Source organism: Octodon degus, unplaced genomic scaffold, assembly GCF_000260255.1.
Source record: "Octodon degus isolate 3935 unplaced genomic scaffold, OctDeg1.0 scaffold00025, whole genome shotgun sequence".
In the NCBI taxonomy this organism is placed as follows: Eukaryota; Metazoa; Chordata; class Mammalia; order Rodentia; family Octodontidae; genus Octodon; species Octodon degus.
The window spans coordinates 1,447,415-1,473,806 of NW_004524601.1; the positions used below are offsets into that span (position 1 = coordinate 1,447,415).

At 45.0% G+C, this 26,392-nt stretch overlaps 1 protein-coding gene across 1 annotated transcript; it reads right to left on the bottom strand.

Moving 5' to 3' along the window:
- Positions 1-6,510: 6,510 nt before the first annotated feature.
- CUNH2orf69 (chromosome unknown C2orf69 homolog) lies at positions 6,511-12,802 on the bottom strand. Its single transcript, XM_004628604.2, has 2 exons — positions 12,458-12,802; positions 6,511-7,393 (listed from the first exon to the last, which is right to left on the bottom strand). The coding sequence occupies exons 1-2, from the start codon at positions 12,743-12,745 to the stop codon at positions 6,575-6,577; spliced, it is 1,107 nt and encodes a 368-aa protein (XP_004628661.1). The 5' UTR covers positions 12,746-12,802; the 3' UTR covers positions 6,511-6,574.
- Between the last annotated feature and the right edge of the window lie 13,590 nt (positions 12,803-26,392).

The following is a 26,392-nucleotide window of genomic DNA, read 5'->3' on the forward strand; positions in this document are numbered from 1 at the left end:
CTGCCTTGGAGCCAGCTGAGTATGGACTGAAACCTCCAGGAACTGTGAGCTAAATAAACCTTTCCTTCCTTCAATGTGGGCGTCAGGTATGTGTCCCAGCAACAAGAGAAAAGTAACTAAGACACGTAATAAGTAGATGTGTCGGTGGGCATTTTCGTGGGTTCTGCTAGCTGCAGATCCAGGAGTAAAGAATGCTGTGCTGAGACCACTATTAAGCTGTAAGATGCAAATAGCAAAAGTCAACTCACTGTGACTTTAAATATATTAAATCACAGTCCACGAAGTCTGCTGGGAGAGGAGGTGTCAAGTGTTTTCAGTCCTGTGGCTCAGTGATGTCATCAGAAACTCTTCTCCTGCCCCCCCAGCATTGGCACATGGGAGGCCAGCTGCCCTTGTGGTCCTGGAGGGTGGCCAGTAGCAGTTGGGGCCTTGTGCATCTTCATTTGCATGCAGTGGGAGAAGCTGGCTGCATCCCAAGGCCCTGGCCTGCGGTACGAGAGCACTTTCCCAGGACTGCCACTAATCCTTGGGGCCCACTGCTGTCAAGGGTCAGGCCTGCCCAGCCCTCAGGTGGCCAGCGGCAGACAGTCCGAAATGCCCCTTTGGCCAGTCAAGCCTGTGGACACTGGAGTGGATGCCTGCTTCAAGACACAAGTAGAGAAGAGGGCAGAGTGGGCGAGTTTCAGAATCAGGGTTCTGGTAGCAAAGAGAAAAGGGTGCCGCTAAGAGCCTTATGACCTCCATATGCTTGTACTCACAATCTCCAGGCAGGTTTAAAGAGGCAGATGCCAGGCTCCACGCGTGTAGACCACTCGCCTAGGCTGGGGCTGGCACAGGTGTCTAGCAGACCGCAAGGTGTGTGGGTGCAGTCAGAAGTCACTGGGTTGGGTGGTTGTGATTTGGGTTAGATCTGTGGACTGTCCGAACAAAGGTTTGCTCTGATCCTGCTGTTTCCTGCCGCCCAACAAGTCAGGTCTGTTAGTTTTATTAGAAAATAATCAATTGTAGTTTGTACCCATGTCTAAACTGTAGCCTAATTAAAGTAATTCTCCCCAAATACTTTTTTCATCTAATCCCTTTGAAAAGAAGTTATTTTTAGTTGTAAGGATGAATGCAAGCGAGAGCCTAAGAGTGATGCTGTCAGGAGGACAGTGAGCCACTGTGTGGGTCTGCGCTGCTGTTCTGCTCTCAGTAATGACCCTTGTGTCCCCAGCTGGGTCCTCAGCAGGGACGCGCACTCTGAGGCAGTTTGTGTGTGTCCTCCTGGTGCACCGTAATGTGAATGAAGTCCTCCACTCATAAGCCGCTCATTTGTGTCCCGTGTTGGTGATGAATTTCAGGTATAAAAAAGCAAATTACAGTAAACAAGAAAGGAAGAGTGTATTAAAGATTCTTACTTTGCTAAGCATCTTTGTAGATACTGAAGTTAATGAAATTGACAAAGGTCTATCAGAAAAGGTACTGGTTTAATATATTAGTGATATGACTAGCCAGGTTTGATCTTTGCCTACTTAGGTTAGGTCAAAACTTCTGTTTCCTTTAGTTTAGGGGGAAAAGGATAAACCTTAGTTTGCAAAGTAGCACCAGTTGTGGGTTTGTTTGTTTGTTTTTGTTTTTGCAGTACCAGGGATTGAACTTGACCCTGTGCTTGCCAGGCAGGCATTTATTTTACTGAGCTGTCTCCCTGGCCTTCACCATCTTTGAATAAAATGTCCTTGTTTTTTCCTTAACCAGTGAAAGCACTGGTGCAAAGTATAAGCCCAGAGTCTTATAGAAAAGCTGAACATGAAATAGCTAGTTGTTGTGCGGAACGTACATTTTAGTTGTTCGCTTGGTGAGAAATGAGAAGCCCTCGCGCAACTTAAATGCGCAGGAAGCTTGTTTTTCTCATCTGTAAAGTGAAACATACACTGCCGAGGGTTGCTGCAGAAAGCGCAGGCAACAGCTGAGGGCCTGGACACACTGTAGCCAGAGGCTTCTGTGCCGAGAACTGCGGGTAGCTCCTCTGGCAGTATCGAGTACTTAGAAAGCTACAAATGAACACTTTGGGGTGTTTTAAAATTATTTCCCTGGTTGCAATTTTTACCATTAGGGAAAATTTTAGAGTCAAAATTTTATCTTTTTTGGCTTCTGGGTTAGGGCCAAATAAAATACACAACATATGTTCAGTACAACTTTTCAAGGATTCTAAATTTTTTTATTGTTGGAAGGAATTTTCAAGTACCTAATTAACCCGGATTACAGGTGCAGGCAGCTGGGATGAAGCGCAGCAGTCTGGGTGACTGTGTCAGTCGCTCTGTGTTTCCCTGTGTGCAACACACCTGACATCTCTGAGCAGATCGTACTTTCTTTGCTTCGAGTTGGGAGCCTGACATCATGCACAAAGGAATTCTTTTTCCCAACAAAAGTTCTCATTGCTTGCTAGATACACAAGGATTCAAAATAACACTAATGAACTAATAGATGGTAGAGTATAATACAGAAGCAGTATGACACTGCTGAAGAATAAGGCAGGGGGACGTTTTGGTACAGCCTGGGGCTTTTCCAACGCAATGACACAGGACAGGAAAGCAAGGCATGGTTGGACTGGAGAGAGAGCTCAGTGGTCTACGCGCCTGCCTGGCAAGCACAAGGACCTGGTTCCGTCCTTGTACCTTGTGTTCTGGTGGCCCTGCCCTGGGCCTGCCACTGAGACTGGGAGTGGTGGCACACACCTGTAGTCCCAGCTCCAGGGAGACGAAAAAGCAAAACATCATTGGAAGACCCTGTACCAAATGCATAAAAAAAGACGACGTGGTAGCCAAACATTTTTGAATTTATGTTCGCGATCATACTGTGTCTGCAGCGTCAGAATTCACCTCTCGCGGAGCGTATCATAGCAGAGTTCACTGGAATGCTGTTCGGCAACTGCAGACGTCTTTCACAAAGCATCAGGAGAAACTGAGCGCAGCTTGCTCCACGGCCTCCTGTCCTTGCAGAGCAGATTTGTGAACACTCAGCAAGAAGCTAGCAACGAAGCTGCTGTCACCTACAAAGCCCGCAGACAGTGACACTGGGTCTTAAGATATGACCAGAAACATTTTTTAAAATGCCGGCAGTCAGAATGCGGGCCTGGTCGGAGCAGAGCCGTGCAGGTTCTCCCTTCAGGGCTAGACGTGCTCTGGAGGAGCTCACTGACCGCATCACCTCGCTTCAGGCCCATGGGCCGTGCCGTGAGCACTGGGGGTCTTGCACACACCTAGAAATAAAGACTGGGACGGTCATCCCAGTCATCCCACCGTCACCACGGCCTACTGCGTACAAGCTGCTGGGCCTCTGCCTCTACCTCTGCAGAGCAGCGTGGATTCCAGGCCTGCCCTAATGCACGTTTCTCAACTCGAAGGCCCTGTCACCTCCTTGCCAAGACTCCCCTCCGACACCCACAACCCAGAGGAGGGGGTTTCCCCTGGTCAGTTGCAGTTGGAGGTGTGCTGGCTCCAGGCAGGAAGGGCCTGGTGAGAAGGCCTCGGTGGGCAAAAGCGCTCAGACGACGGCAGGCAGGAACAGCAGTGACCAGGAGGGAGAACTCTTCTAGGCCTCATGCCATGGCCGCCTCCATGCAGGGCCCACGTCCTCGCAGCACGTGTGGCTGAGCGCCCAGACCCAGTCACCCACAACAGCCCTGCCTTCCGTGCATGATGCTACCTTGTTTCCTGTGTGCCCCGAAGCTTTAGCGCCACTATCCATTTCCAGACTGACGTCCTAGGACCTGGTGCTGTACACTGCCTACACCAGTGATGGTGAGCCTTTTAGTACTTTTAGTAACAGCCAGCTGCGGGGTGTGTGTGCCACAGGTTCACCATCACAGGCCTAGCCCTCCTGCATTTGGTGGGTGTTCAGATACTACATGAAATGAAAAATGGATCAAACCAGATTCCAACCAAGTTTCTTAAGGAACTAAAGGAATACAGATACCCAGAATAATTAGTAAAGAAAAATAACTTACTTGTTAAAAGACTTGGTTCTTTAGGAAACCCAACAGAAGAAATGGATATAATGTGCATTCTGAGTAATTTAAGATGAGCTGGGCATGGTGTCACAGGCCTGTGATCCCAGCATTTGGGAGGCTAAGGCAGGAGGACTGCGGAGAACTGGAGGCCAGCCTGGGTTACACAGTAAGTTCAAGGCCAGCCCGAACGACACGTGAAGGCCTGTCTAAACAGTAGAAGAGGTGTTGCACTATGCAGACCATGGAAGTCAACAGAAAGTCTTAAAAACTGACACAGTTAACATTTTCCAAATGGTGATCTCAAATCTTAATGAAAAACCCACATCCAAACACGTCTGTAGATTAATTTTAATACAGTTATGCACACACTGTGGCGGCGACAACCTGCACATTATCCTTAGAACTTTGTTGAGCTGACTCATGACGAAGGCACCGTCCACAAGCACAGACAGAAAGGCCCTGTCCCTGTCCCAGAAGCCACACGACATGTGATCAGCGTGCATTTACTTTCATTATGAAAATACTCGTCCTATAAACAGTTCCACTCTGATGTGATGCCCGGTCTGGGGCATGACACCCATACGCACTTGAGACAGGACATGTCCGAGAAAGCACCCACGTGACTGCATGGCTCAAGAACTCGGATTTTTAAATACCTCAGATTTTAAAAAGTGGATTCTTTTAAAAGCTCAAACTTCTCATTTAAGTTTACCCTGTAAAGATAAAAGCCTTTCCCTAGACACAGGTCAGTTTTGGGGCCTGGGGGCTGTGCTGGGGGTTGAACCCAGGGCTTCACGGCCTCGGCAGCCACGCTGCTGCGCAGCCACACCTATGGCAAAATACAGGCCAGTTTAGCCAAGGATTACACACACTGAGGAAAACCTATCACCATGCGTGCAGCAAGGTTATCTGTGACAGGCTTCAGTCAGGCAGACTGTTACGTGATGGGAATCTTTGGTCTCGAAAGAACAGGTGAAGAAAATGGAACAATGTACAGCTACTTTGCATAGGGGCCGGGGAGATGGCTCAGTGGAATAAGTGCTTTCCTGGCAAGCGCAAGGGCCTGAGTTCACTCCCCAGTTCCAGAAAAAAAAAAACCTACTTTGTCTTAGACGACTTTAGGTTTATAGAACTCAGTGCTAATTTTTATTATCATCTGGGTAAAGCAGCTCTTCTCATGTTTTTGAATACTCTATTTGGAATGCATTTATAGTCAGTAAGAGAAAAACCAAGAAACTCATTTTATTTTAATAAATTTAGGTCTCTGGGTTGTTAAGACTAATGCTTTCAGTGTCTTTTTTTTCAGTCCTAAAGCAGTGTGTTATTTCCCTGCTTATTTTATGACCTGAAAAAGCTAATTATTAATAAAATATAAAAGAGATCCCCTTTGGTAACTACATGGCTATGTTTCAGGATTGGCTGAAACTGCTTTCTCAAGATATATTTATCTAGGTCAGGAAAACGAAGCAGAAGGAAACTTCACCAAGTCTTGTAGCAGTGTTAAGCAAATTTGATTTTGGAGCCAAAATTAAGTCATTTGTGTCTTCAAACTTTCCCTTTAAACTTTTCAAAATTACAGCAATGTAATTTTGCATTTTAGCCAAACAGAGCTCTTTTCTTTTGGCATACAAAATCGTGTTCTGGAAACCTGACTTAGATCCCTGGGATCTGCCTTCTTCGCAACACAGCACTAACAAAGCATTACGTATCTGATTCACCTGAGTTGGTCTCTCTCAAAGAGTGATATGCTGAAAACCTGCAATCTTCGTCACACTTCTGTCCAATATATGTATTTCTACTTCACCAAGTTTCAGGAACTGGAAAAGCAAAACCACAGAAATTAAGCCATGATACTTAAATGTAACATGTTTTAAAAACCAATTTTATACTACATGTTTTTGGGCATTTGGAAATAAAACATTTTGGCTCTCAAGGAAAAATAAAAACTTGGTGGTCCTGTAAGCATGACCAGCGTGGGGTACACCTCGGTGGTAAGAGTGCTGTTTGCCTGGCAGGAGTAAGGCCCTGGCTTCGACCCCCAGTACTAAACACGCACGCCTGCACACCTGTGCGTGCACACACACATACACACAAATCCTTACGTTTACCAAATACAAAAGGCAGGATAGTTATTCCAAATTGCTGGAAAACATGTGGGTACCTATACTCTGAGAAAGAATGTTTCCATTCTTTTAGGGTGCCAAAATAGCTAATTATTCTTATTATCTACCCCAGTTAGTTTAAACATAACTCAGAAAAATCAACTGTTTCCAACAGTCTTAGTTGCCTTTAAAAAATGACTGCATTATTAGCTTTCAGTTCTAAGAGTCTTGCGTTTCACAGAGTTATCATTAATCATTTTAGATTTCAAATTAACTGTTAATTCTAGCCCAGTCCACGTCACAAACTGCCCACACTCCCAAGCAAAGGCACTACTGCACATGCCACTTGTGTTTTAGGAATGTGTGCTCTCCCCAGCCCCAGTCTGACAGTGCATCCGGGAATCCCACCATACACCCCACCCTTCTGAACCTGTGAACGCTCCAAGTGCTTCCATCCCTTCTCTTGGACATCACTATTCTCATCTCAGAATACTTCGTGAACCCTGAAGTGATTCTCTATGGAAGGCGCTTCCTTTGCAAAGTGCATCTGGCTTGTCACCTGCACGCCAAAGTCCCCAAGCAGCTGGACGAATTTCTTGTGCTCCTTTCCAATCCAAGATCTCATGGGGTCACGCACTTGGTAAGGTGTTACGTGAGTGTGAACAACAATCCCTGTTTGTGCAAATTCTTTTAAGACTTCCGGATAGGTAACCCACGTACTGCTTCCTCCGGAATGACCGCCATCCAGCCAATACATTCTTCTTATGCGCTTGATGAAGGCATCTATGTTCTTATCTTTCTTAGCTTCTTTCAATTCAAAAAGCAACTGGTTCAAAACAACACATCCTTTACTGAATCCAATCAAAGTAAAAGATGCACCATTTAGTGATGGTGGATAAAAACTCACGGCAGGCTCGTCTCGTTTTTCACAGGTCCTTTCTTTCTCTCCCTGGCAACCATTACTAGCAGACGGAGAATTAGATTTGGATGCTTTGGAGTCCTTATGCCAAACATTCCCATTCTTCGACAGCACACCATTCTGACTTAAGTTAAAAGCATTAACTAATAGTGTATAAAGGTGCTTAAAAGCTCCAAAGTCAGTGTTATGTTCTGGGGCACCAAACGTGTTGCTTTTCACAAAGTTGTCGTAGCAGCTGAACTTGTGCAAATGCATTCGAGAGCACTTTATCACCCAGATGTAGCTACTGGGAAACCGCTGCGCTAGAATGCTGGCAACGTTTTCTAGACTCCAGTTTTCCCACTGGTAGTTCTCGGGATGATGGGTCATAATCTCATGGTAATTCTGAAAGGTAAAAAAATGAAGTCAGTACAGATGTACACAAACTTATTTCCATGAAATTTCCCATTTTTGTGAGGGATTTAAAAGGTGATAATGACCTATGATTAATGTACTAGAAATACAAACTATGAATCAGTCATCACTTGCTATTACAAATTTTTTTTTCCTTTTGTGTTAAATAGGGATTGAACTCAGGGAGGGCTGAGCTACATGCCCACAACCCTTTTCACTTATTCTGCTTTTTGAGACAGGGCCATGTTCTAGAATTAGGGTCGTCTTTGAACTTACATAGCCTAGACTGGCTTTGAGCTCTAGTGCTGCTGCCGCCATAGCTCCCCACGAGCGGGATTACAGGCATGTGCCACCATTCCTGGATGCCCTTTCAATTTAATTTTGTAGTGTCTAGCAAAACTGCCCAGGCTGATCTTAAACTTGGACTTCTCCTGCCTAAGCCTCCCAAAAAGTTGGATCACAGTTAATATGCCACCACACCTGACTCTGTAAAATGGTTAACAAATCACTTCGTCAGTGTAAACTTCAAATCCAGTAAGAGATTAGTAAGACACACAGATAATGAATAGTAAGAATTTAAGTAAGTTTAGGAGTCATAGATTTAGTATACATTTGCTACTTAACTGAAAAGATAAAATCTGGTTCATGACATGGACTTTTCGACCAAGGCAGAATTTTTTTTTTTTTGTATTTTAGGGAAGGGTCTACAGGGTGTTCAGGGTTTCACTACTAGATCAGACTCGTTTACAGCCTTCAAAGAGCTGGGATTACAGGTGCGCACCACTGCGTCCAGTCTCAATTGCTCCCAGTCTGTCTCATTGTGCCCAGGGGCAGGGCTCCTGCGCCTTCTTGCAGACCCTTTAATCCGCTGAGCTATCTGGCCAGCCCTAGCAAGGCACAATTTAAAACGCTTCCCTCCCAGCGAGCTGCCGCCCTGCACTGCTACCAGGATGCTGAGAAACCTGAATGCTGCCTGGTTCAGTCCTGTTGCCTTGACAACGCTGCAGCAACCTGCGTGGAAAGCGTTTTGTTCCCATCTGTGATTATCTCAAGATAAATCCCCAGATATGGAAAGCCCAGGCCAAAATTATTCCTATCTAAGGCTAGTGATACAGACTACAGAACTGTATCCAGAGACACACATAATTTCTTTGTTAAATGTCATGGCACAGGGTAATTATTCAAATTTGAATTCACTGAAAATGAGAATCAAGCTAAAATTCTGTTCGTGATTTATGAGCTGGATTTCATCTCTTCCTCATTCGCATCCTTTGTCTTTGGAGCTTGCTGATTCATAGAGCAGCCTCCATGCACTGACTTTATGCTCATTGTATGTGTTTTGCTTTACATTTAATTTTTATTCATAGTGACTTTTTTCTATATGAGTCATTCATTCCAATCTATTCCTCCTGTGAAATTCGCTGGACACCCAAGCGGATGGAGAAGCAGCACCCAACAGAGAGACAGTGGGAGCCACACTCTAGAAGCCACATTAAGCATGTAAAACATTAAGAAATTAATTTAATGACATTTCATTGAGTCTAACACATCAGACATTATCAGCGTATCGCCAATACAGAAGATTACAGAGAGCCAAGTGCACACTGTAATCTCAGCCACTCATAAGCCGGGTGGTGGTGCATGACTATAATCGCAACACTGGAAGGCTGAGGCAGGAGGATCCTTGAGTTCAAGGCCAGGCTGCGCCACAGTGACACCTTGCCTCAAAACAATCTCAAGTCACTTAAGACGTCGAAGCAGGATGGATGGTAAATTCAAGGCCTACCCAAGCTGATCATCTAGCCCCTGACTGCAAACAAAAAGGATGGGGATGGCGCTCAGGGAGTGCTTGCCTGGCACGTACCAGGCCCTATATTCAACCCCAGGAAGACACACACACACACACACACACACACTCACTCTCCCCCCTGATCATCTTTTAGCTTGATCATCCCCCGATCTCCCCCTGATCATCTTTTTCTTCTACCAAGTCTGAAAATTAGTGTGCAGCACATCTCAAATTAGCTGCTAACTTTTATGGGGAATATTTGATCTGAACTTAGGTTTCATCAACTTTATGGTTGAAAAAGGAGATTCACAAGTCAAGTTGTTCCAAATATACTTTGAAGTTTTCTAGATGAATTACCAGGTTTTAAATTTAAGTGAACCAAACTGCAGGGAAAAAGCGCTTTTCCTCGGTTTGACTAAAGGTATCTAGTGGTCAACAACCGCTCGTGGCTGCCACAAGGTGGGATGAGACCCAGTACACGGTGGCAAGTGCGGTGGAAACAGGATGGGGAAAAAGAGCATGAGGCTTTGGAGAGGGTGGCAGTTAACAGAACGGCGGAGAGGCTTCTTCAGCACGGGAGAGGCCCAAGGGAGCCACGGCCAGCTCGGCGGAGCCACAGCTGTGCGAACCCTCAGGTGGAGGCGCACAGGCAGGCACAGCAGACAGAAGGCAAGATCAGATGTGGCTGCAGGGATGGGGCAAGGACAGTTTAGGGGCAGGAGGGCAGCTCCAGCTCTGGAAGGGTCAGGAGCAAGGGCAGATTCCCCGGCCATTCCGAAACGGTGACTTTGGCTCCAGTGTGTGGAGGGCAGCAGCGGAAGCAGGGAGGCCGGCTGGCAGGAGGCACCGCGCTCCTCCTGGGCTGGCGGACACGGACTCCGGCTGGCTGCAGGTGCCGGGCGGGCATGTCCATTCTAAGAACATTTGGTATGAGAGTCAGCAAGATTTGCTGGAGTGTTGACCAGAGCACGTGGGAGAGAAACTGTGGCTCTGCTGCCCTTCATGGTTTGTAAAACATCTCCGGAAGGTCTGTCTTGTGTGCCTGTGTGTGCGCGCGACAAGAGGCAGTGGCAGTAGCCCTGGGCAGTGGAGATGGGAGACGGGAGAGTGGGGCGAGACCTGCTTTTCAGACTGTTAACTTCGCTCTCTGAATTCTGAGCAAATGCACATTTTTTTCCTCAACACTTAAACAGAATAAATGTAACACTACAAAAATTCAATCTAAGTACTATGCCGCTGATTGGAAATAATCATTTAAATGCTGTTATCTGACAGTCCATTTTCTCCAGCTTACACGTATATACATGTAATTACATATCCAGAACGTTATTTTCCTCCCCCACAGCAACAAGCTTATATACATACATAGCTTTGTTAAAAATGTGTTACAAGCATGATTCCTCGTGCAGATCTGGATGTCTCCCCACATCCTTACCTCTTCCTGATGCTAACAGGTGGTGGTGGTGGTGCTGCAGGAGGCAAAGCAGAGCCACAAGGGCTGTGGGCGGTAGCATTAAAGCTTTTAAACAATTCTTGCTACCAAGATAAAAGGGTGTCTCGCTTTAATTTGGATGTTCTAATTCCTAATTACGTTGAATCTTTGTTTCCTGGCAATTTTCCCTTTATTCTGTTCATGACTTCTGACGGCTGTCCTACTGTACCTCATTATGGACTCTGCTGTTACCTTCCACACATCAAGATCTACGCTATATGCAATTAACATAAACTTATGGGCACGCAGATCTGAAAGGGCTTACCTAAGAAACCCAAGGTCCTCAGTCTTAGAAATTATAGTTAATAAAATAAACCTAGATTTTGACCGTCAGTTCAGACTCCATAGAAGGTGACACAAATCTGAACAGTATTCCCTTGATTAGCTCCCAGTGACAAGACTGGAATGGGAAAAGCACAGAATCGGGGTTGAAGCCCGGGTAATGGAGGCTCACAGCCTTTTGCTGCATTTTCTTCTCCTTTTTAGAGACCTAGGGATTTAGAGGACCTCCTACTTTGCAAATAAAAACTGTCACTGTCACAAAAGTACTGGAACCTCAGGCTACATAAACAGGTGGGTGTCCTCAAAATGAGAAAAGGTAATGCACAAGCTACATGTAGAACTCTTTAGAGCTCATCTGAAGATTTATACTGTATTCTGGCTGGGATACTTCAAGAAACAGTAAAATGCCCAATAAATGCTAATCATTACTGCTAGGACTATCACCACCGCTATAGGCAGGCATGAAGGAGTTGGTCACAAATCTCTGGAAGTCAGTGTCAGATACACAACATGCCCTTCTCCAATCTGAGCTCAAAGACAGCCACTGAGTAAATGTTCTTTTAAGTCTATAAATACTAATTTTTCCTAGCAGTCAACTAGACCCGCTAGTTGAGGGCAAGAGAAAACACTAGGTATGTCTTTAGCATTACCTAGCTCGGGGTGCAAAGCTTTTAACTAGATCACGTTGAAGCGCCAATGTCAAAAGCCCGCACGCGGGGTGCACCGACCACAGCTCTCCTGGCTGTGCACACTGAGCCCACTGAAAAGACTCCCCGGGCTGATGTCGGTGCTCTGGGAGAATGTGCCCGACACAGTCCCCGGCCACCAATGGTGACGGGCACTTTCAGGTACCGTGACCAAGAAACTGGATCTTAAAGTTTACTTAATTTTAATTAATTTTAAGTATCTCCATGTGACTGAAGACTAACATATCAATACAGTTTTAGACTAAAACTCAGGTTGCAGAACAACGCACGCAAAGATATTTGCCCACAGCTATAAAATTAACAAGACAAACTAGCCAAGCTGGTGTCTGCACATGCCTGTAATCCCAGCCCTCTGGGAGGCTAACGAAGGGTAAATTCGAGGCAGGCAACTTAGTGAGCTCCTATCTCAAAAGCAAACAGAAAGCTGGGGTGCAGATCAGGACGAAAGCCTTGGGTTTAACTCTCCCCTCGGAAGTCTACGGCTATAAAATCAAGGCACGCAGAATATCCAAAAATAAAAAAACAGGCTATTGTAGGTGAGCGCCAATTCCGACAGTCCGGCTCGGCACCGGCAGCACCGCACGCTAGGGCTACTCGGAGCGTCAGCTTTGTAGCGGCCTGTTTGCTCGTTTCTAAACTGGCGCGCTCTCCACACCGCGCACTGTGCTGAGCTCACTCAGCCAGCTCCGCTCCCGGCCCGACGGGCACTGTGCGCGGCCAGGCCGCCCTCGGTCCCCGGGCTCCCCAGGCCCCTCCTCGGCCCCTGCCCGGCGGCGCCCCGTCACCTGCACGTCCCCGGGGAAGTACAGCACGTGGTGCTGCTCGCCCGCCGGGTCCCCAGGGCGGGCCCGCGCCGCGGTCGCCAGCAGGAGCAGCTCGTTGCTGCGCTGCGGGTCTGCGCCGGGCACCGCGCGCAGCTGCAGGCGGAGTCCTTCGGCCGGCCGCAAGCCGCGCGCCCCGGCGCCGCCCGGCTCCATGGCTCCCGCCTGCGGGCGGCCCGGGGCGTCTCTGACTGCGAGCGGCGGCGATCTGACCAGCGACGACGGGGCTCGCAGGAGCCTGAAGCCCCACATGCGCGCCGCGCCGGAGGGGCGGCGGCAGGCGGAGCCCAAGCGCGACACCGCCCAACGGCCGGCCGCAGGCACTGGGCGGGGCGACGGCAGCGTCGGGTGACGTCACCGCGCAGAAGCGTCAGGGAGGGTGGGGTTCCGGAGGGGCGCGGGCGGGGCGGGGCCCTGAGAAAAGACGGCTGTGATTGGTGGGCCCGGCCGCGCGGGAGGTTCGAACGGAAGTCGGGCGCGCCGGGAACTGCGCGGAGGCTGGGAAGGCTCCGGGTGCGCACGGCGGCGGTGTTGCTGGCCGGGCGTCCCGTTTAGCAGCGTACGGACCTCGGAGCGCGGACCTTTCGACTGAGGGCTGCCGCGACTCTGAGCAGTGAGCGCGAGAGCGGCCCAGCGACGTGTCCCCCCGGGAAGGCCTGCGCCGCGAGCGTGCTCGGGGGAGGTCCCGCGGAGATCCGAGAGGGAGGCTGCGCGCCGGTGAGGGCGCCTGCTGCCGCTAGGCTGGAGAACGTGGGAAGCGCGGGGTGCCCACCCGCTGGGTTGGCCAGACGCCCGCCAGACGGGGAAAGGGAGGTCGGCGGCTGGGCGCGAGTGCGTGTGGGTGGGGCGCGGGAGGAGGCCGGGGGCGCGGCAGCGAGAGCTGCAGGCTGCAGCGGGTCTGCGAGCGCGTGCTGTGGCCGGGACTCCAGCGTTTGGTGTGTGAGGCTTAGCCACTAAGCATTTGCCCCGAGGCAGGTGTGTGTATGCACAAGTGTTGTTCTCTTTGCTACTTATATGCAAAAAGTAACCGATTCTTGGAATAGGAGCACGCATAAGCAAATAAGATTGTCTGGTCTTTTTCGACACGGCAGAGATGCAAAAGAAAAGACAGAGAAGACCGCAGGAACATGGCAGGGATCCGCTGACCTGAGCAAAAGGGGAGCTGGGGTTTTATGGACTTTGCTAAGGGCAGAGTTTGGGGGGCAGCTTCGGTGACACCGGAGGAGCTGAGTGGGGCTTCCCTGGTGCACGCCGGTGAGCTCAAAGGAAGTTGCGTTCAGGGCTGGGGATGAAGAAGGGAGTGGCCATTGGGAAGATAAGCTGCTGTTTTTGAGCTTCAACCATGTTAGGCGACCACCATTATAATTCAGCAATTTATACTCGGGCTGGAACCTATCAAATAATTTCCTACCATATTTTCTTAGTGATTTTTGGAGATATAGTAAGCCCGTATGTTGTGATCTAAATTCCTGGGTTCCCTATGACATAATGGTATAACTAATAGTAAAAATATGTAGTTACAAGTACTTCTGCTTCCCTGCTCTTGCTTGCTGCGACACAGAAAATCGTTTCTTTGCTAGGCCCTAGTGACAGGTAGTGCTTATCTCAAGGTACTGCCCTGAGCAAGATTATCAGCCATGCGTTTCAAGCACACGTCATGGTCAAATTAACTGCAGTGTTATGAAAGCTCCTGTGCACAAGGCCGTGGTTCTGCTTGATCTAGCAGGTACATTTCGGTGTGGGACAATGTGAAGTGTTCTCTGTGATGGGTTTCCGCCCATATAAAGAAATCTGCCAGTCATTGCGGCAGCAGTCCAGCGTGGAGTGGAGAGCAAACAGCAATGGCTGCTCCAAGAATAATTTCCCTTCCTCCTCCTCCTGGTCCAACCTCAGTTTCCTACTTGCACCCCCAACAATTCCCGGATCAGCTCTTGACAGGACCCCAGAACTGCCCTGTGAACTCCACTCCCAGCCCAGCCTGATGAGTACACATCCTCTTCCTCCTCGCGGAGGGTTCTTGCCGTTTCCTGCAGCTATCCTGTGCTTAGAATAAAGGCTTTTAACCTCTGGCCTGTCTTGTTTGTGCCAAAAGAAAAGCCTTATACTCTTCTGCATAGTAATTCAAATTTGTCTCATTTTAACCCTTGTTCTTGGAAGACTCCTGGGAAGTTTGGAATTGCTCAACTTTATAATGTTATACTATTTTTTTAAAAAAAAATTCACTTGGTTCTCAAGCAGAATTGCAGCCTTCCTTGGAGTTTTCGAAAGGGCTTAACACCTCTAAAATCTTAAGAAAGAAAACACTTTTTCCCTTACAGAACTTGTCATAAACCATTGGTTTTCTTTATTTAAATGCCAAGAAAATCCAGGGATTTACTGGAACACAGGTTGAATAGTAAAGATAACTTTCTTGCTATACACAATTATGGTGAGATATCTGGTATGTCATCTCTAGAATGTGCCTCTGTTCTGCAGATTCCTACAGTAGTAGGCTCACTCCAAGTGACTTCCCTCGCCAGAGAAACTCTCCAGTACGTTGAGGAGCTTCCCAGAGTCTTGTGTATAAACACAGCAGCCTCCAGACTTGGAGGTTTTGCAGACCAGTTAGATAAAAAGGAGGGAAAGAGCGATGTAGGACTGCTGATCCAAACAGTGGTTATCACTGTCCTCTTATAGGAGAATAGGATGCCGTGGCTCCACCCCGAGGAGTAGAAAAGACCCAATCGCAGAGTGAAGGGCAACTCTTTTTTTTAATGTACTATTTTTAGTAGGGCATGTTTGTAGTATATAATTACATTCCTTGTAGAGAATCAGTACATGCACGTAATACATCTTAATTTTTTTAATAATTGTTTTTAATCTCTTTACCTCCCTCCATCTCTTTCAGATCTGCTTTCTAAAACTATGCAGTTAAGAAATAGATGTCAGTCCTGCAGTCACATTAAGCTAGCCAGTCTTCTCTGCAAATTGAAACAATTACTCCCCTTCACTAAAAGGTAATGTAAAAGTCTGAATGTATACATATATTGCTAATACAGTTTTTGATATTTTTGTGCTCTTGTTTTTTACCTTTTAATGAAATCTCTGTTTTAGAAAGAAAACTGTAGCAAATATTAAATACCACAAAATTTGCTTGGTATCTTTAGCCTAATTGAAGCCATTGACAAATAGAAGGAAGATTTAAAGGACAGAATGAAGAAATAGGTTGGAACATGCAAAACTTTTTTTGTTACATCAGAACCCAACAGGAGATACATCGCACAGAAAGTAAGTTTTCTCTGGACTTGTCATTTGAGGTATGTATATTATTTATGGCAAGTAAATTACACTATGTTTCCTTATCAAGATGTTTCTTTTTTTTCTTTTTTGTATTTTAGGGAAGGGCCTACAGGGTCTCACTACTACATCGGACTCCTCGTGATCTGGCTCGGCATGCTCCAGGGGCGGGGCCCGGCCGGGGCCAGGGAATCGAACCCAATCCGCTGAGCTATTTGGCCTGCCCTAAGATGTTTCCGTGATATCACTGTAATACCGTCTTTTGTTTTTGGCAGGTTCCAAAACCTGCTTTCTTTTTTCTTCAAAGAGACCAATTTTGTTCATCTCTAATTTTTTATTTATTTTTTTTAATAAAAGATCTCGTTATGCAATTCAGGTTGGCCTCTAACTCTTTTTGCTCCTCCTAGTTTAGCATCCTGAGTGTTGGGATTGCAGGTGTGTGCAACCTCACCGGTAGCCGCTGACTGTCTGACAGTCATAGGCACAGATGGATCATTACCATTCCCTTTTACTCCCTCAGAGCTGAGCTTGCCATTCCAGCCAGAAGTTTTACAGTAATATGGCCAGTAATGTATCCTTTCTCTTTTCTGATTGATGAGGATTTCTACAGGGATATTATTGTTTATAGTGCCCAAAAGCTATAACTCATCTTGATTCTTGACAGTTCTCAAGGTCCACAGAACTTTTGTTTTGCCACTTAGTATACCAGATAGAAAAAAGTTGCAAAATTTGGACCGACTCTGATAGAGACTAATTTACATCAGAAAAGGTAACATTAAAAGCACAAGCTCCAGATGGATGTGATGACAAACCCCTGTAATCCCAGCAGCTCAAGGAGGCTGAGGCAGGAGGACAGCAAGTCTGAGCCCTGCCTAGGAAATTTAGCAACTTAATTAGAACCTCTCTCAAAATACTTTACATGGAGGGTGCGGGGTGGGGGGCTGGGGATATTGTTCAGTTCAAAGGCCGAGTTCAGTCCCCAGGAGTACAAACACACACACACACACACAAATACACACAAATCAAAAATTACAAAACTTGCTAGCTACAGAGGCCACATATAATAAGTGGTAAAATAGGACAAAGTGTCATTTGCAAACTGTAAATGTTAATAGCTAATTTGTCATAAAATATCTCAAATGCATGCATAGGTCAAATTTGATCTGTGGGCCAAAACTGTTAAGTTCTCTGTAAAACATGAAAGTAGAGCTGGGGAGATAGCTCAGTGGTCTGAGTGCCTGCCTAGCAAGTGCAAGGACTAGAGTTTGATCCCCAGTACTGCATGCTATGCTGGCCCCAGAATCCTGGGTGTGCCTTGCCAGCTGGGAAAGCAGGGCTGGTGACACTTACCTGTAATCCCAGCACTGGGGAGGCTGAGAAAGGAGCTGCGTAGTGACATCCTGTATCAAATAAATAAATTTATTTTTTTTTTAAAGAATAAATGGAGGGGCTGGGGAGATGGCTCAGTGGAATAAGCACTTCCCTGGCAAGCACAAGGGCCTGAGTTCAATCCCCGGTTCTACAAAAAAAAAAAAAAAAAAAAAAAAAAAAAAAAAAAAAAGAATAAATGGATACTGGGATAGGGATGGGGAAGGACAGACAAAAAAAAAAGTCCTGAAATGTCGTCCCCTGTGAATGATTATGAGGGGGGAGAAGGCAAGAGAGATTAAGTTTTCCATGGGATTTTAGTTTAGTTTAAAAAAATTTTATGTATTTATTTACTTGATACAGGATCTCACTACACAAGTAGTGGTCCTGTCTCAGCCTCCCCAACGCTGGGATTACAGGCATGCGCCACCACACCCAGTTTCAGTGGCCAGCACAGCATGAGGTACCCAGGACCAAACCCCGAGTCCTTGTTCTTGCCAGGCAGGTGCTTAGACCACTTAGCTATCGTCCCAGCCCTTCCATGGAATTTTAATTACATCTCATTTGCATTTGATGTTCTTTCAGAGATTTCAAGTATTTTAATTCTTTTCAATTTTTGGTTCTGTACAAGGTTGGTTTTTTTGGTCATTTTTTTAGTAAGCATTTGTGCTAATGTTAGACCTTAGAGAAACTTCAAATGAGGTGCATACTCTAGCATATAATTTTACTCCAACCATGCTTGATAAAATGAATAGTCATTTGAAGGTTTGATTTAGCTAGTGTCGCTAGCTACCTAACCCCCGTTACACTGTTCCTGTAGTACGTTATTTAAACACGTTCAGCAGAACATGAAATAAGATGCTTCAGCAACGTACAACTTTCTATCAAGACCCTGTTGATTATCTTCAGAGCTCTGAATGTGCAAAAGCACTAATTTTCTAATGGCAATTGCATTCATTATACTCTTCTCACTGTTAAAATGTAGGGCTCAGTAAAGATGCAGTCCAGGATTTTAGACAGGCAAAGGATCTAAATAGAAGATGTCTCAGAAGATATACAGTTGGATAATAAGGACATGAGAAATTGCTCTACGTTCTAGGCAGTATAGACATGTGAGTCAAAGTGAGTACCACTTCATAGCCACTAGAATGGCCACACCTGTAATCCCAGTGCTCAGGAGGCTGAGATAGGAGATGATTATGAGTTCGAGACTAGCCTGAGCTACAAAATGAGCTCAAGATCAGCCTGAACTGCATAGTGAGACCCTGTCCCAGAAAGACCAAAATAAATAAATAAAAACTTAAAGTGAATAAATAACAAGTGTTGATATTTAGCTGGAGAAATTGGAACCTTTACACCTTGCTGTAAGTATGGTATAGCTACTTTATAAAATAGTTGAATAGTATAAAACAATGTTAAACATAGATACACCATGCAACACAGCAGTTCCACTCCTAGGTATGTGTTAGAGAAGTGAAAGCCAGGCAGCAGCTGTTTACATTGTTCATAGTGACATTCCTGTAATATCCCGGACGTGGAAACAAACCATTAACTGATAAATGGATCAGTAAAATATGCTATAACCATACAGTATAATATTCAGTAATAAAAAGTAATGAACTGATGTAGCAGCCTGGATGGTGAACTTTGACAACATTATGCTAAGTAAAGGCCAGTCACAAAAGACCACATAATGCTTGTATCCATTTTTATGAGATTTAGAAGCAGAAGATAGGTATAGATAATAAAGCTATGTTAGTTGGATAGACTTGGGAAGGAGGGGAACTACATAAAAGCTAACAACTGATGGGCTAACAAGATAGCTCAGCAGACTAATTGCCTGCTTTGGCAAGCTCAGGGACCAGGGTTTGATTCCCATTCCAGCCCCTGGGGTGTACTGAGACAGTGACAGAGTCTGGGCATGGTGGCACATGCCTATAGTCCTAGAGCTGGGGAGACTGAAAACAGGAGGATCACTACGAGTCTGATCTGTGTAGTGAGACCCTGTACTAAATATATAAAATGGGGGGAAAAAACCCTAATCACTGAGTCTGCACTCAAGGGGTAGACAAGTAGGCACTGTTTGTTGATAAGGAAGATGACTGGAATGTATAGGGTTATTTCAAGCAACCATACCTGGAATTCCAGGAAGATTCAGAGGGTAAACAGCAGCAAATCGACCTGTCCAAGATTTGGAATCCAGACGCTGGAATATAACAGTTGGGGGCAAAAGAAGAAGGGGGTGAATCCCTAGGGCCCGGGAAGGCTCTGAAGGGTGAATTGCAGCCCACAGGGGAAATTAAACATCTTGCAAGGCAAGGAACAAATCTGCAGAGACAGTAGAGAAGGCGAACTCCATGGAGAAGCACCAGAGGAGTGGAGCAATGATGTGAGCTGGAGCAGCCGGCGAGTGATTGCCATCTGAGTGCTCTCTGGAGCAAGCATTTGCCTGGGTACCATCTTGGGAGGGGCCACTGAACGCAGGACTCGGGGCAGCTGTGGGGCTCCCAGGGAGGCACAACTTGGGAGACCTCCAGGGTCGGGGTGCCAAGGCCAGGCTGGCAGGTGACACCTGGAGTGCTATAGTCAAACATCTCAGTTCCACCCCACAGCCAGAGGCCAGGATCGTCCTGAACTTCAGCGCCCCACCTGAGTCCTGCTGCAGGCCTGCTGGGGTGAGCCCACATGGCTTCAGTCTCTCTACCTCCTTTGTCTATCAGGGACAGTGGCAACACACCTTGAATTGAACAGGACCACAAAACTAAACAGGCTTGAAGTCATAGAAGTCTTTTAATCTTTTTATAATTTTTTGACTTTGCTGGTTTTTTGTTTTTTTGTTTTTTTTTTTTTTCACGAGTGCAATCATTCTTTGTGGATTTTTGTTTTGTTTAGATCTTATTGTTTTTCTTTCATCCCCTCCTGTCACCTTTACCAGTTCTCCAAAGCTTGAGTAATCTTCCTTTGGCCTTCAACCTTGCTTATAATCTCTTTTCTTTTTCTTTTATCCCTTTTAAATTGCCTTCTCTGAAGGTAAGATCACCCTACTGAAGAAATATTTACTGTATTTCATTTTGTGATTTGTTTTAGATTTTGTTATGTAACTATAAATCTTAGCACTTCCCTGGCAAGTGCCAGGGCCGAGTTCAATCCCCAGTTCCAGAAAAAAAAAAAAAAAAGGTTTTGCTGGGGAGATGGCTTAGTGGAATAAGTGCTTCCCTGTAACTATAAATCTTGTACCTATGGTTAAAGGTGGCAAATTAAAAGTTACAACACTTTGTCATTTTCTAGATTGTGCTTGATGTTCTTATTGGTGGTTGCACTGAGGTGCTATAGTTGCTGCGCTTAGTTGCTCTTCCGTGTGTGCCAGTACAGAGATTGTGGGGGTCATACACAGCACTGCAGCCAGGTACCAGAGAACTGGGTGCCAGGGCAAATAGACAGTAACTTCTCTTCGCTAACGAGCTAAGAGGCAGGATCTCGGGACCAACTCAGACGCTCAAAGCCAGTTATACCTAGGCCACATCTCTGAAGAGTAGGCATTTCCTAACGAGATTCCAGTAATAGTATCTACCATACACAATTTACAAGTATCAACATAACAAAATTTAGAAATAGAAAATGAGATACTGAAGCAAGATGTAGCACTAGACCTCCAACCCACGAAAGGCAAATCCAGGAGGCACTAAGGTGAAAGACATCAAAAGCCACCAAGCACAACTTTCTGTGTGTGGCCAGCTCAGCCCACCCGGGGGTGGGGGTGGCGCAGCATGTTTTGCCAGGGTTGGAACTGCAGTTTCTGTGCTTTGCCTAAGCTTGCCTAAGCAGGCGCTTTAGACTGCTGAGCTGTCTTGCTGGCCCGAAACTTTGATAGCTGGAAATAATAAAGCAGATGAATGAAGATCTAGAGAAAACAACAACAACAACAAAAACTCAATAATTTCACCCAACTGAAGAGATAACTATTATGACTAGTGAAACTAGAGTAGATACAGATAAATAGACAATCTTAGTAATAGAAACCATGAATAACCAACATAGGAAAGAACTGAAGTCCATGAAATAGATGCAGACAGATATATCCAGGAGCTTAAATTACTTAAAATATACACAGCAGAATTAATGTGAGAACAGAATATTAGATCCAGAAAACAGATTTTCAGTTAGTGTTCATCAAAAGACTTCTTCAAAATAACCAGAACTCAAAAATTCTAAAAGCTGCTAGGTGCCACCAAGAAGGATAATATAAGATTAATTGGAATCCAGAAAAGAGACGCTAGCACAAAGGACATTGAAACAGCCGTTCTCAGAAGTATTGGCAGAAGACTTCCCAACACAGAAAAAGAACTTGTCACATGGATAAGTGAGGCATACAGAGTTCCATCTCGCCATGACCAGGAAAGTCAAAAACAAAACACTACACCAGGGCATATAATAGTTAAGACGGAAGTACAATACAGCAGAATATTAAAAGCTGTTAGATGAAAGAAAGCTGCTAATAAAGAATGTCACAGTCATGGCAGACTTCTCAACACAAGTCCCTAAAACAAGATTTTGGAGTAAAATATTTCAGGCTCCACCTTCCCACCAAAAGCTTCCGAGCCAGATTGATGTACCCTGCAAAATTACCTTTCAAAATTGAGAAATTAAATACTTTTGTGATAAAGAACATGTTAAAGTCATGACCACCAAGCCAGGACCCCAAAAAGTTTGAAGGATATTCTAGAAAAAGACAAATTCCATTAATTGTAATAGAACTGATCCACCAGGTGAATCAATTAAACAGAAGAAAGGGAACCAGCAATAGAAAAATATGAGGACAGTTTAATATATATCATACCTATCTGTGCACTAATCAAATGGATCAGGAAACAAGATGCAAAATACATGCTGCACAAAGAAACATTTTCAACTCACAAAGCCACAGGCTGTAAGTCAGAGGATAGAACACAACACTCCATGTGATAACCCAGAAAAAAGCACGGGCAGCTTTGCTACTTGCAGACAAATTGAATTTCAAGCCAACATTGATCAGAAGAGACAAGGTGTCTATATACTTCATAAGGAAACAATCTGAGGGGCCGGGGAAGATGGCTCAGTGGAATAAGTGCTTCCCTGGCAAGCGCAAGGGCCTGAGTTCAATCTCCAGTTGCACACACACAAAAAAAAGTATACTCAGGTGAAGTATAAACAACAAATGTATGGAAAAAAATGTTCTACATTGCTAATCACTTGAGAGATGCAAATTAAGACAACAAATTCTGTCTCTAGGAATGGCTATCAGGAAATTCACTGATTACAAATGCTTACAAAACTGTAGGGAAAAAGGAACCTTCTCTCTACTATTGGTGGCAGTGTAAATTGGTACAACAAACAAGGATATCAATGTGGAGATTCCTCAAAAAACTTTAACTAGAAGTTGCATTTGACCCAACTATTCCTTTTCTTGGTATCCTCCCAAAAGAGTTAAAAATATACCACAACCACATATAGACCCATATTTATAACAGCACAATTCATAATAGCTACATCTTGGAAACAGCCCCGTTGCCACTCAACAGATGAATGGATGAAGAAAATGGTTTTTCTATATGATGGAGTATTTCTCTGCTATGCAAAAGGATAAACTGGAGACATTTTAGGTAAATAGAAGCACCTCAATACCATAACTTTAAAAAATATGTTGAAACATTTGACTGTTTCTGTTGTGTATGCAACACAAATGTAGATAAGTATGAAAATGGGCGCTGGACATTGGTAAGTAGGAAGAAAATGTTCAAATGGGAAGGGGAACAAACAAGAGGAGAAGGAAGATAAAAGAAAAAGAATAAAAGGAAAAAATAGAAACATTTTGTAAAAAAAAAAAAAAAAGGAGTCAGGGAGATGGCTCAGTGGAATAAGTGCTTCCCTGGCAAGCTCAAGGGCCTGAGTTCAATCCCTGGTTCTGCCAAAAACAAACAAACAAAAAACCATTTTGTAAGTAGGAGAAGATGGAGGGGGAGAGGAAAGGGGAAAAGAATCAGTGTATATAATGTACAGGTACAAATCCCTATGAAGAATGGTCATTACATCAAGAAGCATACCAATAAAATTAATTTTAAAAAGAAGGCAACTATACCCAACATTTACCCTAGACCAGTGGTGGCAAATCTGTGGCACTTGCAGCACAGCAAACTATCATTGAAAGCTCTCACAGTTTCTCCATCACTGCTCTGGACCCCTTGGAAGTCAGAGGTCTCCAAGCCTAAATACAAGATGCATAAAATAAGCCAAAGTAGGCATGGCTAAAACACCATTGTTTCATGACACTAACCATGAGCTCTGTTCTAACAATCGAGAGCTGTTGAATACTTTTAAAGAAGAAAACTTGGTCAAATCTGTGCCTTTGAAAGGTCACTTGCTGTTGCAGCACTACGGCGAAGAAATTTAAGGGGCCAGGAGTGAAGTCAAGGGATGTTAGCCATCCTTGTAGCCCATAAAATGAGTTACCTCAGGCCGCTAAAGTGCTGTGTAATCATCAATTAATTCAGGAGCTTCAGACAACAGCCTTTCTCACTGATCACGAAGCTGCTGCTCAGCAGGCCAATTTGCTGATCTGGACCAGGGTCTGCTCAGCTGATCATGGACTCAGCTGGACAGATGACTAGGAGGCGAAAGCTACAAAATCTTCGCCCCTGTGTCTGGCTCCTGGCTGACTGTTGACTATGGAAACAGGGCTGACTGAGACGTGTCTCATCTCCAACAGGAAACTGCTCTGGGCTTGTTACCATGGTGATGATGCCCAGAAGGGAGCACAGAGGTAAGGCCTTGACATGGGACATGCACAGCATCACTTATGTCACTTTATGTGAGCCTGAGCAAGGAAGGAGTCAGCTCAGTTCAAAAGATGGTGAATAGATTCAGCCTCTCACGAGAGGAGCAGCAGTCACATTGAAAAGGACATAAATCTGCAAAAGGGGTGAAGAGTTCTGGACATTTTGGTAATTCCCATAGTGGCCACAAATGTTAGGATTCCTCTTTCATGACAGGGTTTAGGACCCCCAACCCCATATGCTATTTGGGCATTTGAGGAAATAACAGAAGGAGGAAGGCTGCCAACGTTTCTCATTATCATTTGCTTTTCTCCCTTGGAGCAGACCTTAAAACCCAGAAGTAGTTGTCTATTCGCCCATGAAGAAGGGCCTATCACCTTCATGTGAGAGGTACCCGCCCTATTAGATAAAGAACATCCTTATTGAGGAGACCCTGGATAACAGAAGAATCTGAATAAACAGGTCTGACTGTTTTCTCAGTTTATTGCCATTAAGTTATACTTCCTTTGTCCAATTCTACTTCTCCAGAATGACACTTCTCCATCAAGCGTAGCATGAAATACACGGATTTCTGAGATTCCCCAAATCTTCTATTCTGAAGACTCCTGTGTCCAAAGCAATGCTAAATTGTATGGCTTTCTCTGGTTAAATCTGCCTTGTAGGATCCTCAGCCACAAGCGTGGTGATGGATGAGAAATCTCTAGTCCCAGGACTTGGGAGGATGAGGCAGAATCACTGTGAATTCAAGCCTGTCTTAAGTGGTAGGTGTGGGAGAAGAAGGTATCACAAAGAAATTACACATATGTTTATTTAGTACAGCTTGGACTTGTAGTGATCCTCCTGTCTCAGACTCCCCAGTGCAGTGCTGGGATTATAGGCATGTGCTACCACACCCGGTTTCAGTGGCCAGCACAGCACACCCAGGGTTCCTGGGCCAGCATGGAGCGTGTTACCAGGGTTTGAACCCAGGTCCTTGTGCCTGCCAGGCAGGCTCTTAGACTGCTGAGCTATCTCCCCAGCCATACAAAGGAAATTCTGATAGTCACATTACTAGATGTCCCTAGGCCTTGAAATGTCAGTATACCTTCACTGGGCCCATCTTCGCTCTCTGGGAGAAGCTCCCAAGGCTGTCATATTCTGTGACTCTGGATTCTGGATTCTAGGACATGCACTGCTCCCCTTCCATTACCCTTTCTGTCATCCTTGGATACATCTGCGGAAGTACACATTGGCAGAGCTTACAGTGGTGTTGCGGTTTGTGAGTTCAGTTTTTCCCACGACTCCAGTTGCAAACTGAATTGGTCAAGAACAAACAAATTCAGTGGTTAGGTTCAATGTTGACCTTATAGATAAATTTGATTTGTTTTGCAGTCAGAATAGTAGAAAAAATTAAGTTCATGAACCAATGTACCACTGCCTCTCTTCCTTTCTGCCACTACAAAAATTAGGGACCCAAAAGTCATTTTGCAAATTTGGATATGGTCAGTTCTTTACAGGGCATGCATGCCAGCAGCTGTTACCTATGAACTTAAAAATAGCGTTCCTGTGTCTTTGATTGCAGTCTGTGCAGTCCTCCAAATGTCCAATGCATTATCTTTAAGGCCTACCCCTCAATGCATATCAAAGGCTTTTGCTTGGGGAGAAGGACCTTAAAATTTCTAAAAGCCCTTTGTTGTAGCTGGTATGGTCTAACGGTTATGTTCTTTTTTTTTTTTTTTTCAAAATTTTATTGATAAACAGATAGCAGGTTATGTTCTTAATTGTTTCACAGATCTCTGTGAAAGATCTTAGATTTACATCCTTGATCTTATCTGTTTACCACCAGGATGTGTTTACTTGGAGAATCTGTATATTAGAAAGTTTATTTTCCAGCATAGCAAGTCTTGAATCTTCTATATTCCCTTTAAATTCTGTTGGAAATGCGATTTTCCACATTAGCTCATATTTTTCTGTATCTTGCCATAAACAACTCAGAACTACCAGAGGATAATGTCAGTATCTCTACTACGGAGCTACTCCTTCGTGGAATTCAACAGTTTATCAAGAATCATGTAAAAATGCAGTATGTAGAATTTCCCTTTTTCCTACCACTAAATGACACCAAACCCTGGCAATTATTTGCAATTCAAAGACAAAAATAAAGGGTGGCAAGAGGAAAGACCCTCTGGGGACCTCAGTACTCAAAGGACAACATGGTCATAAATACCTTGGCCTAGGTTTTCTTTTTGTCTCATAACAGAATTGGAACTGAAGAAACTACCAACTCAGAAATGACAATAGGTACAGAAAATGAAAACCTGAATAAAACACACTGTCGATAACCAGAAAAAAATTGCATTCATAAAACGGAAGATTCAAAAAAAAGTAAAAAAGGTCCAGGGAGATGGCTCAGTAAAATAAGCACTTACCTGGCAAGCGCAAGGACCTGACTTCAATGCCTGGTTCC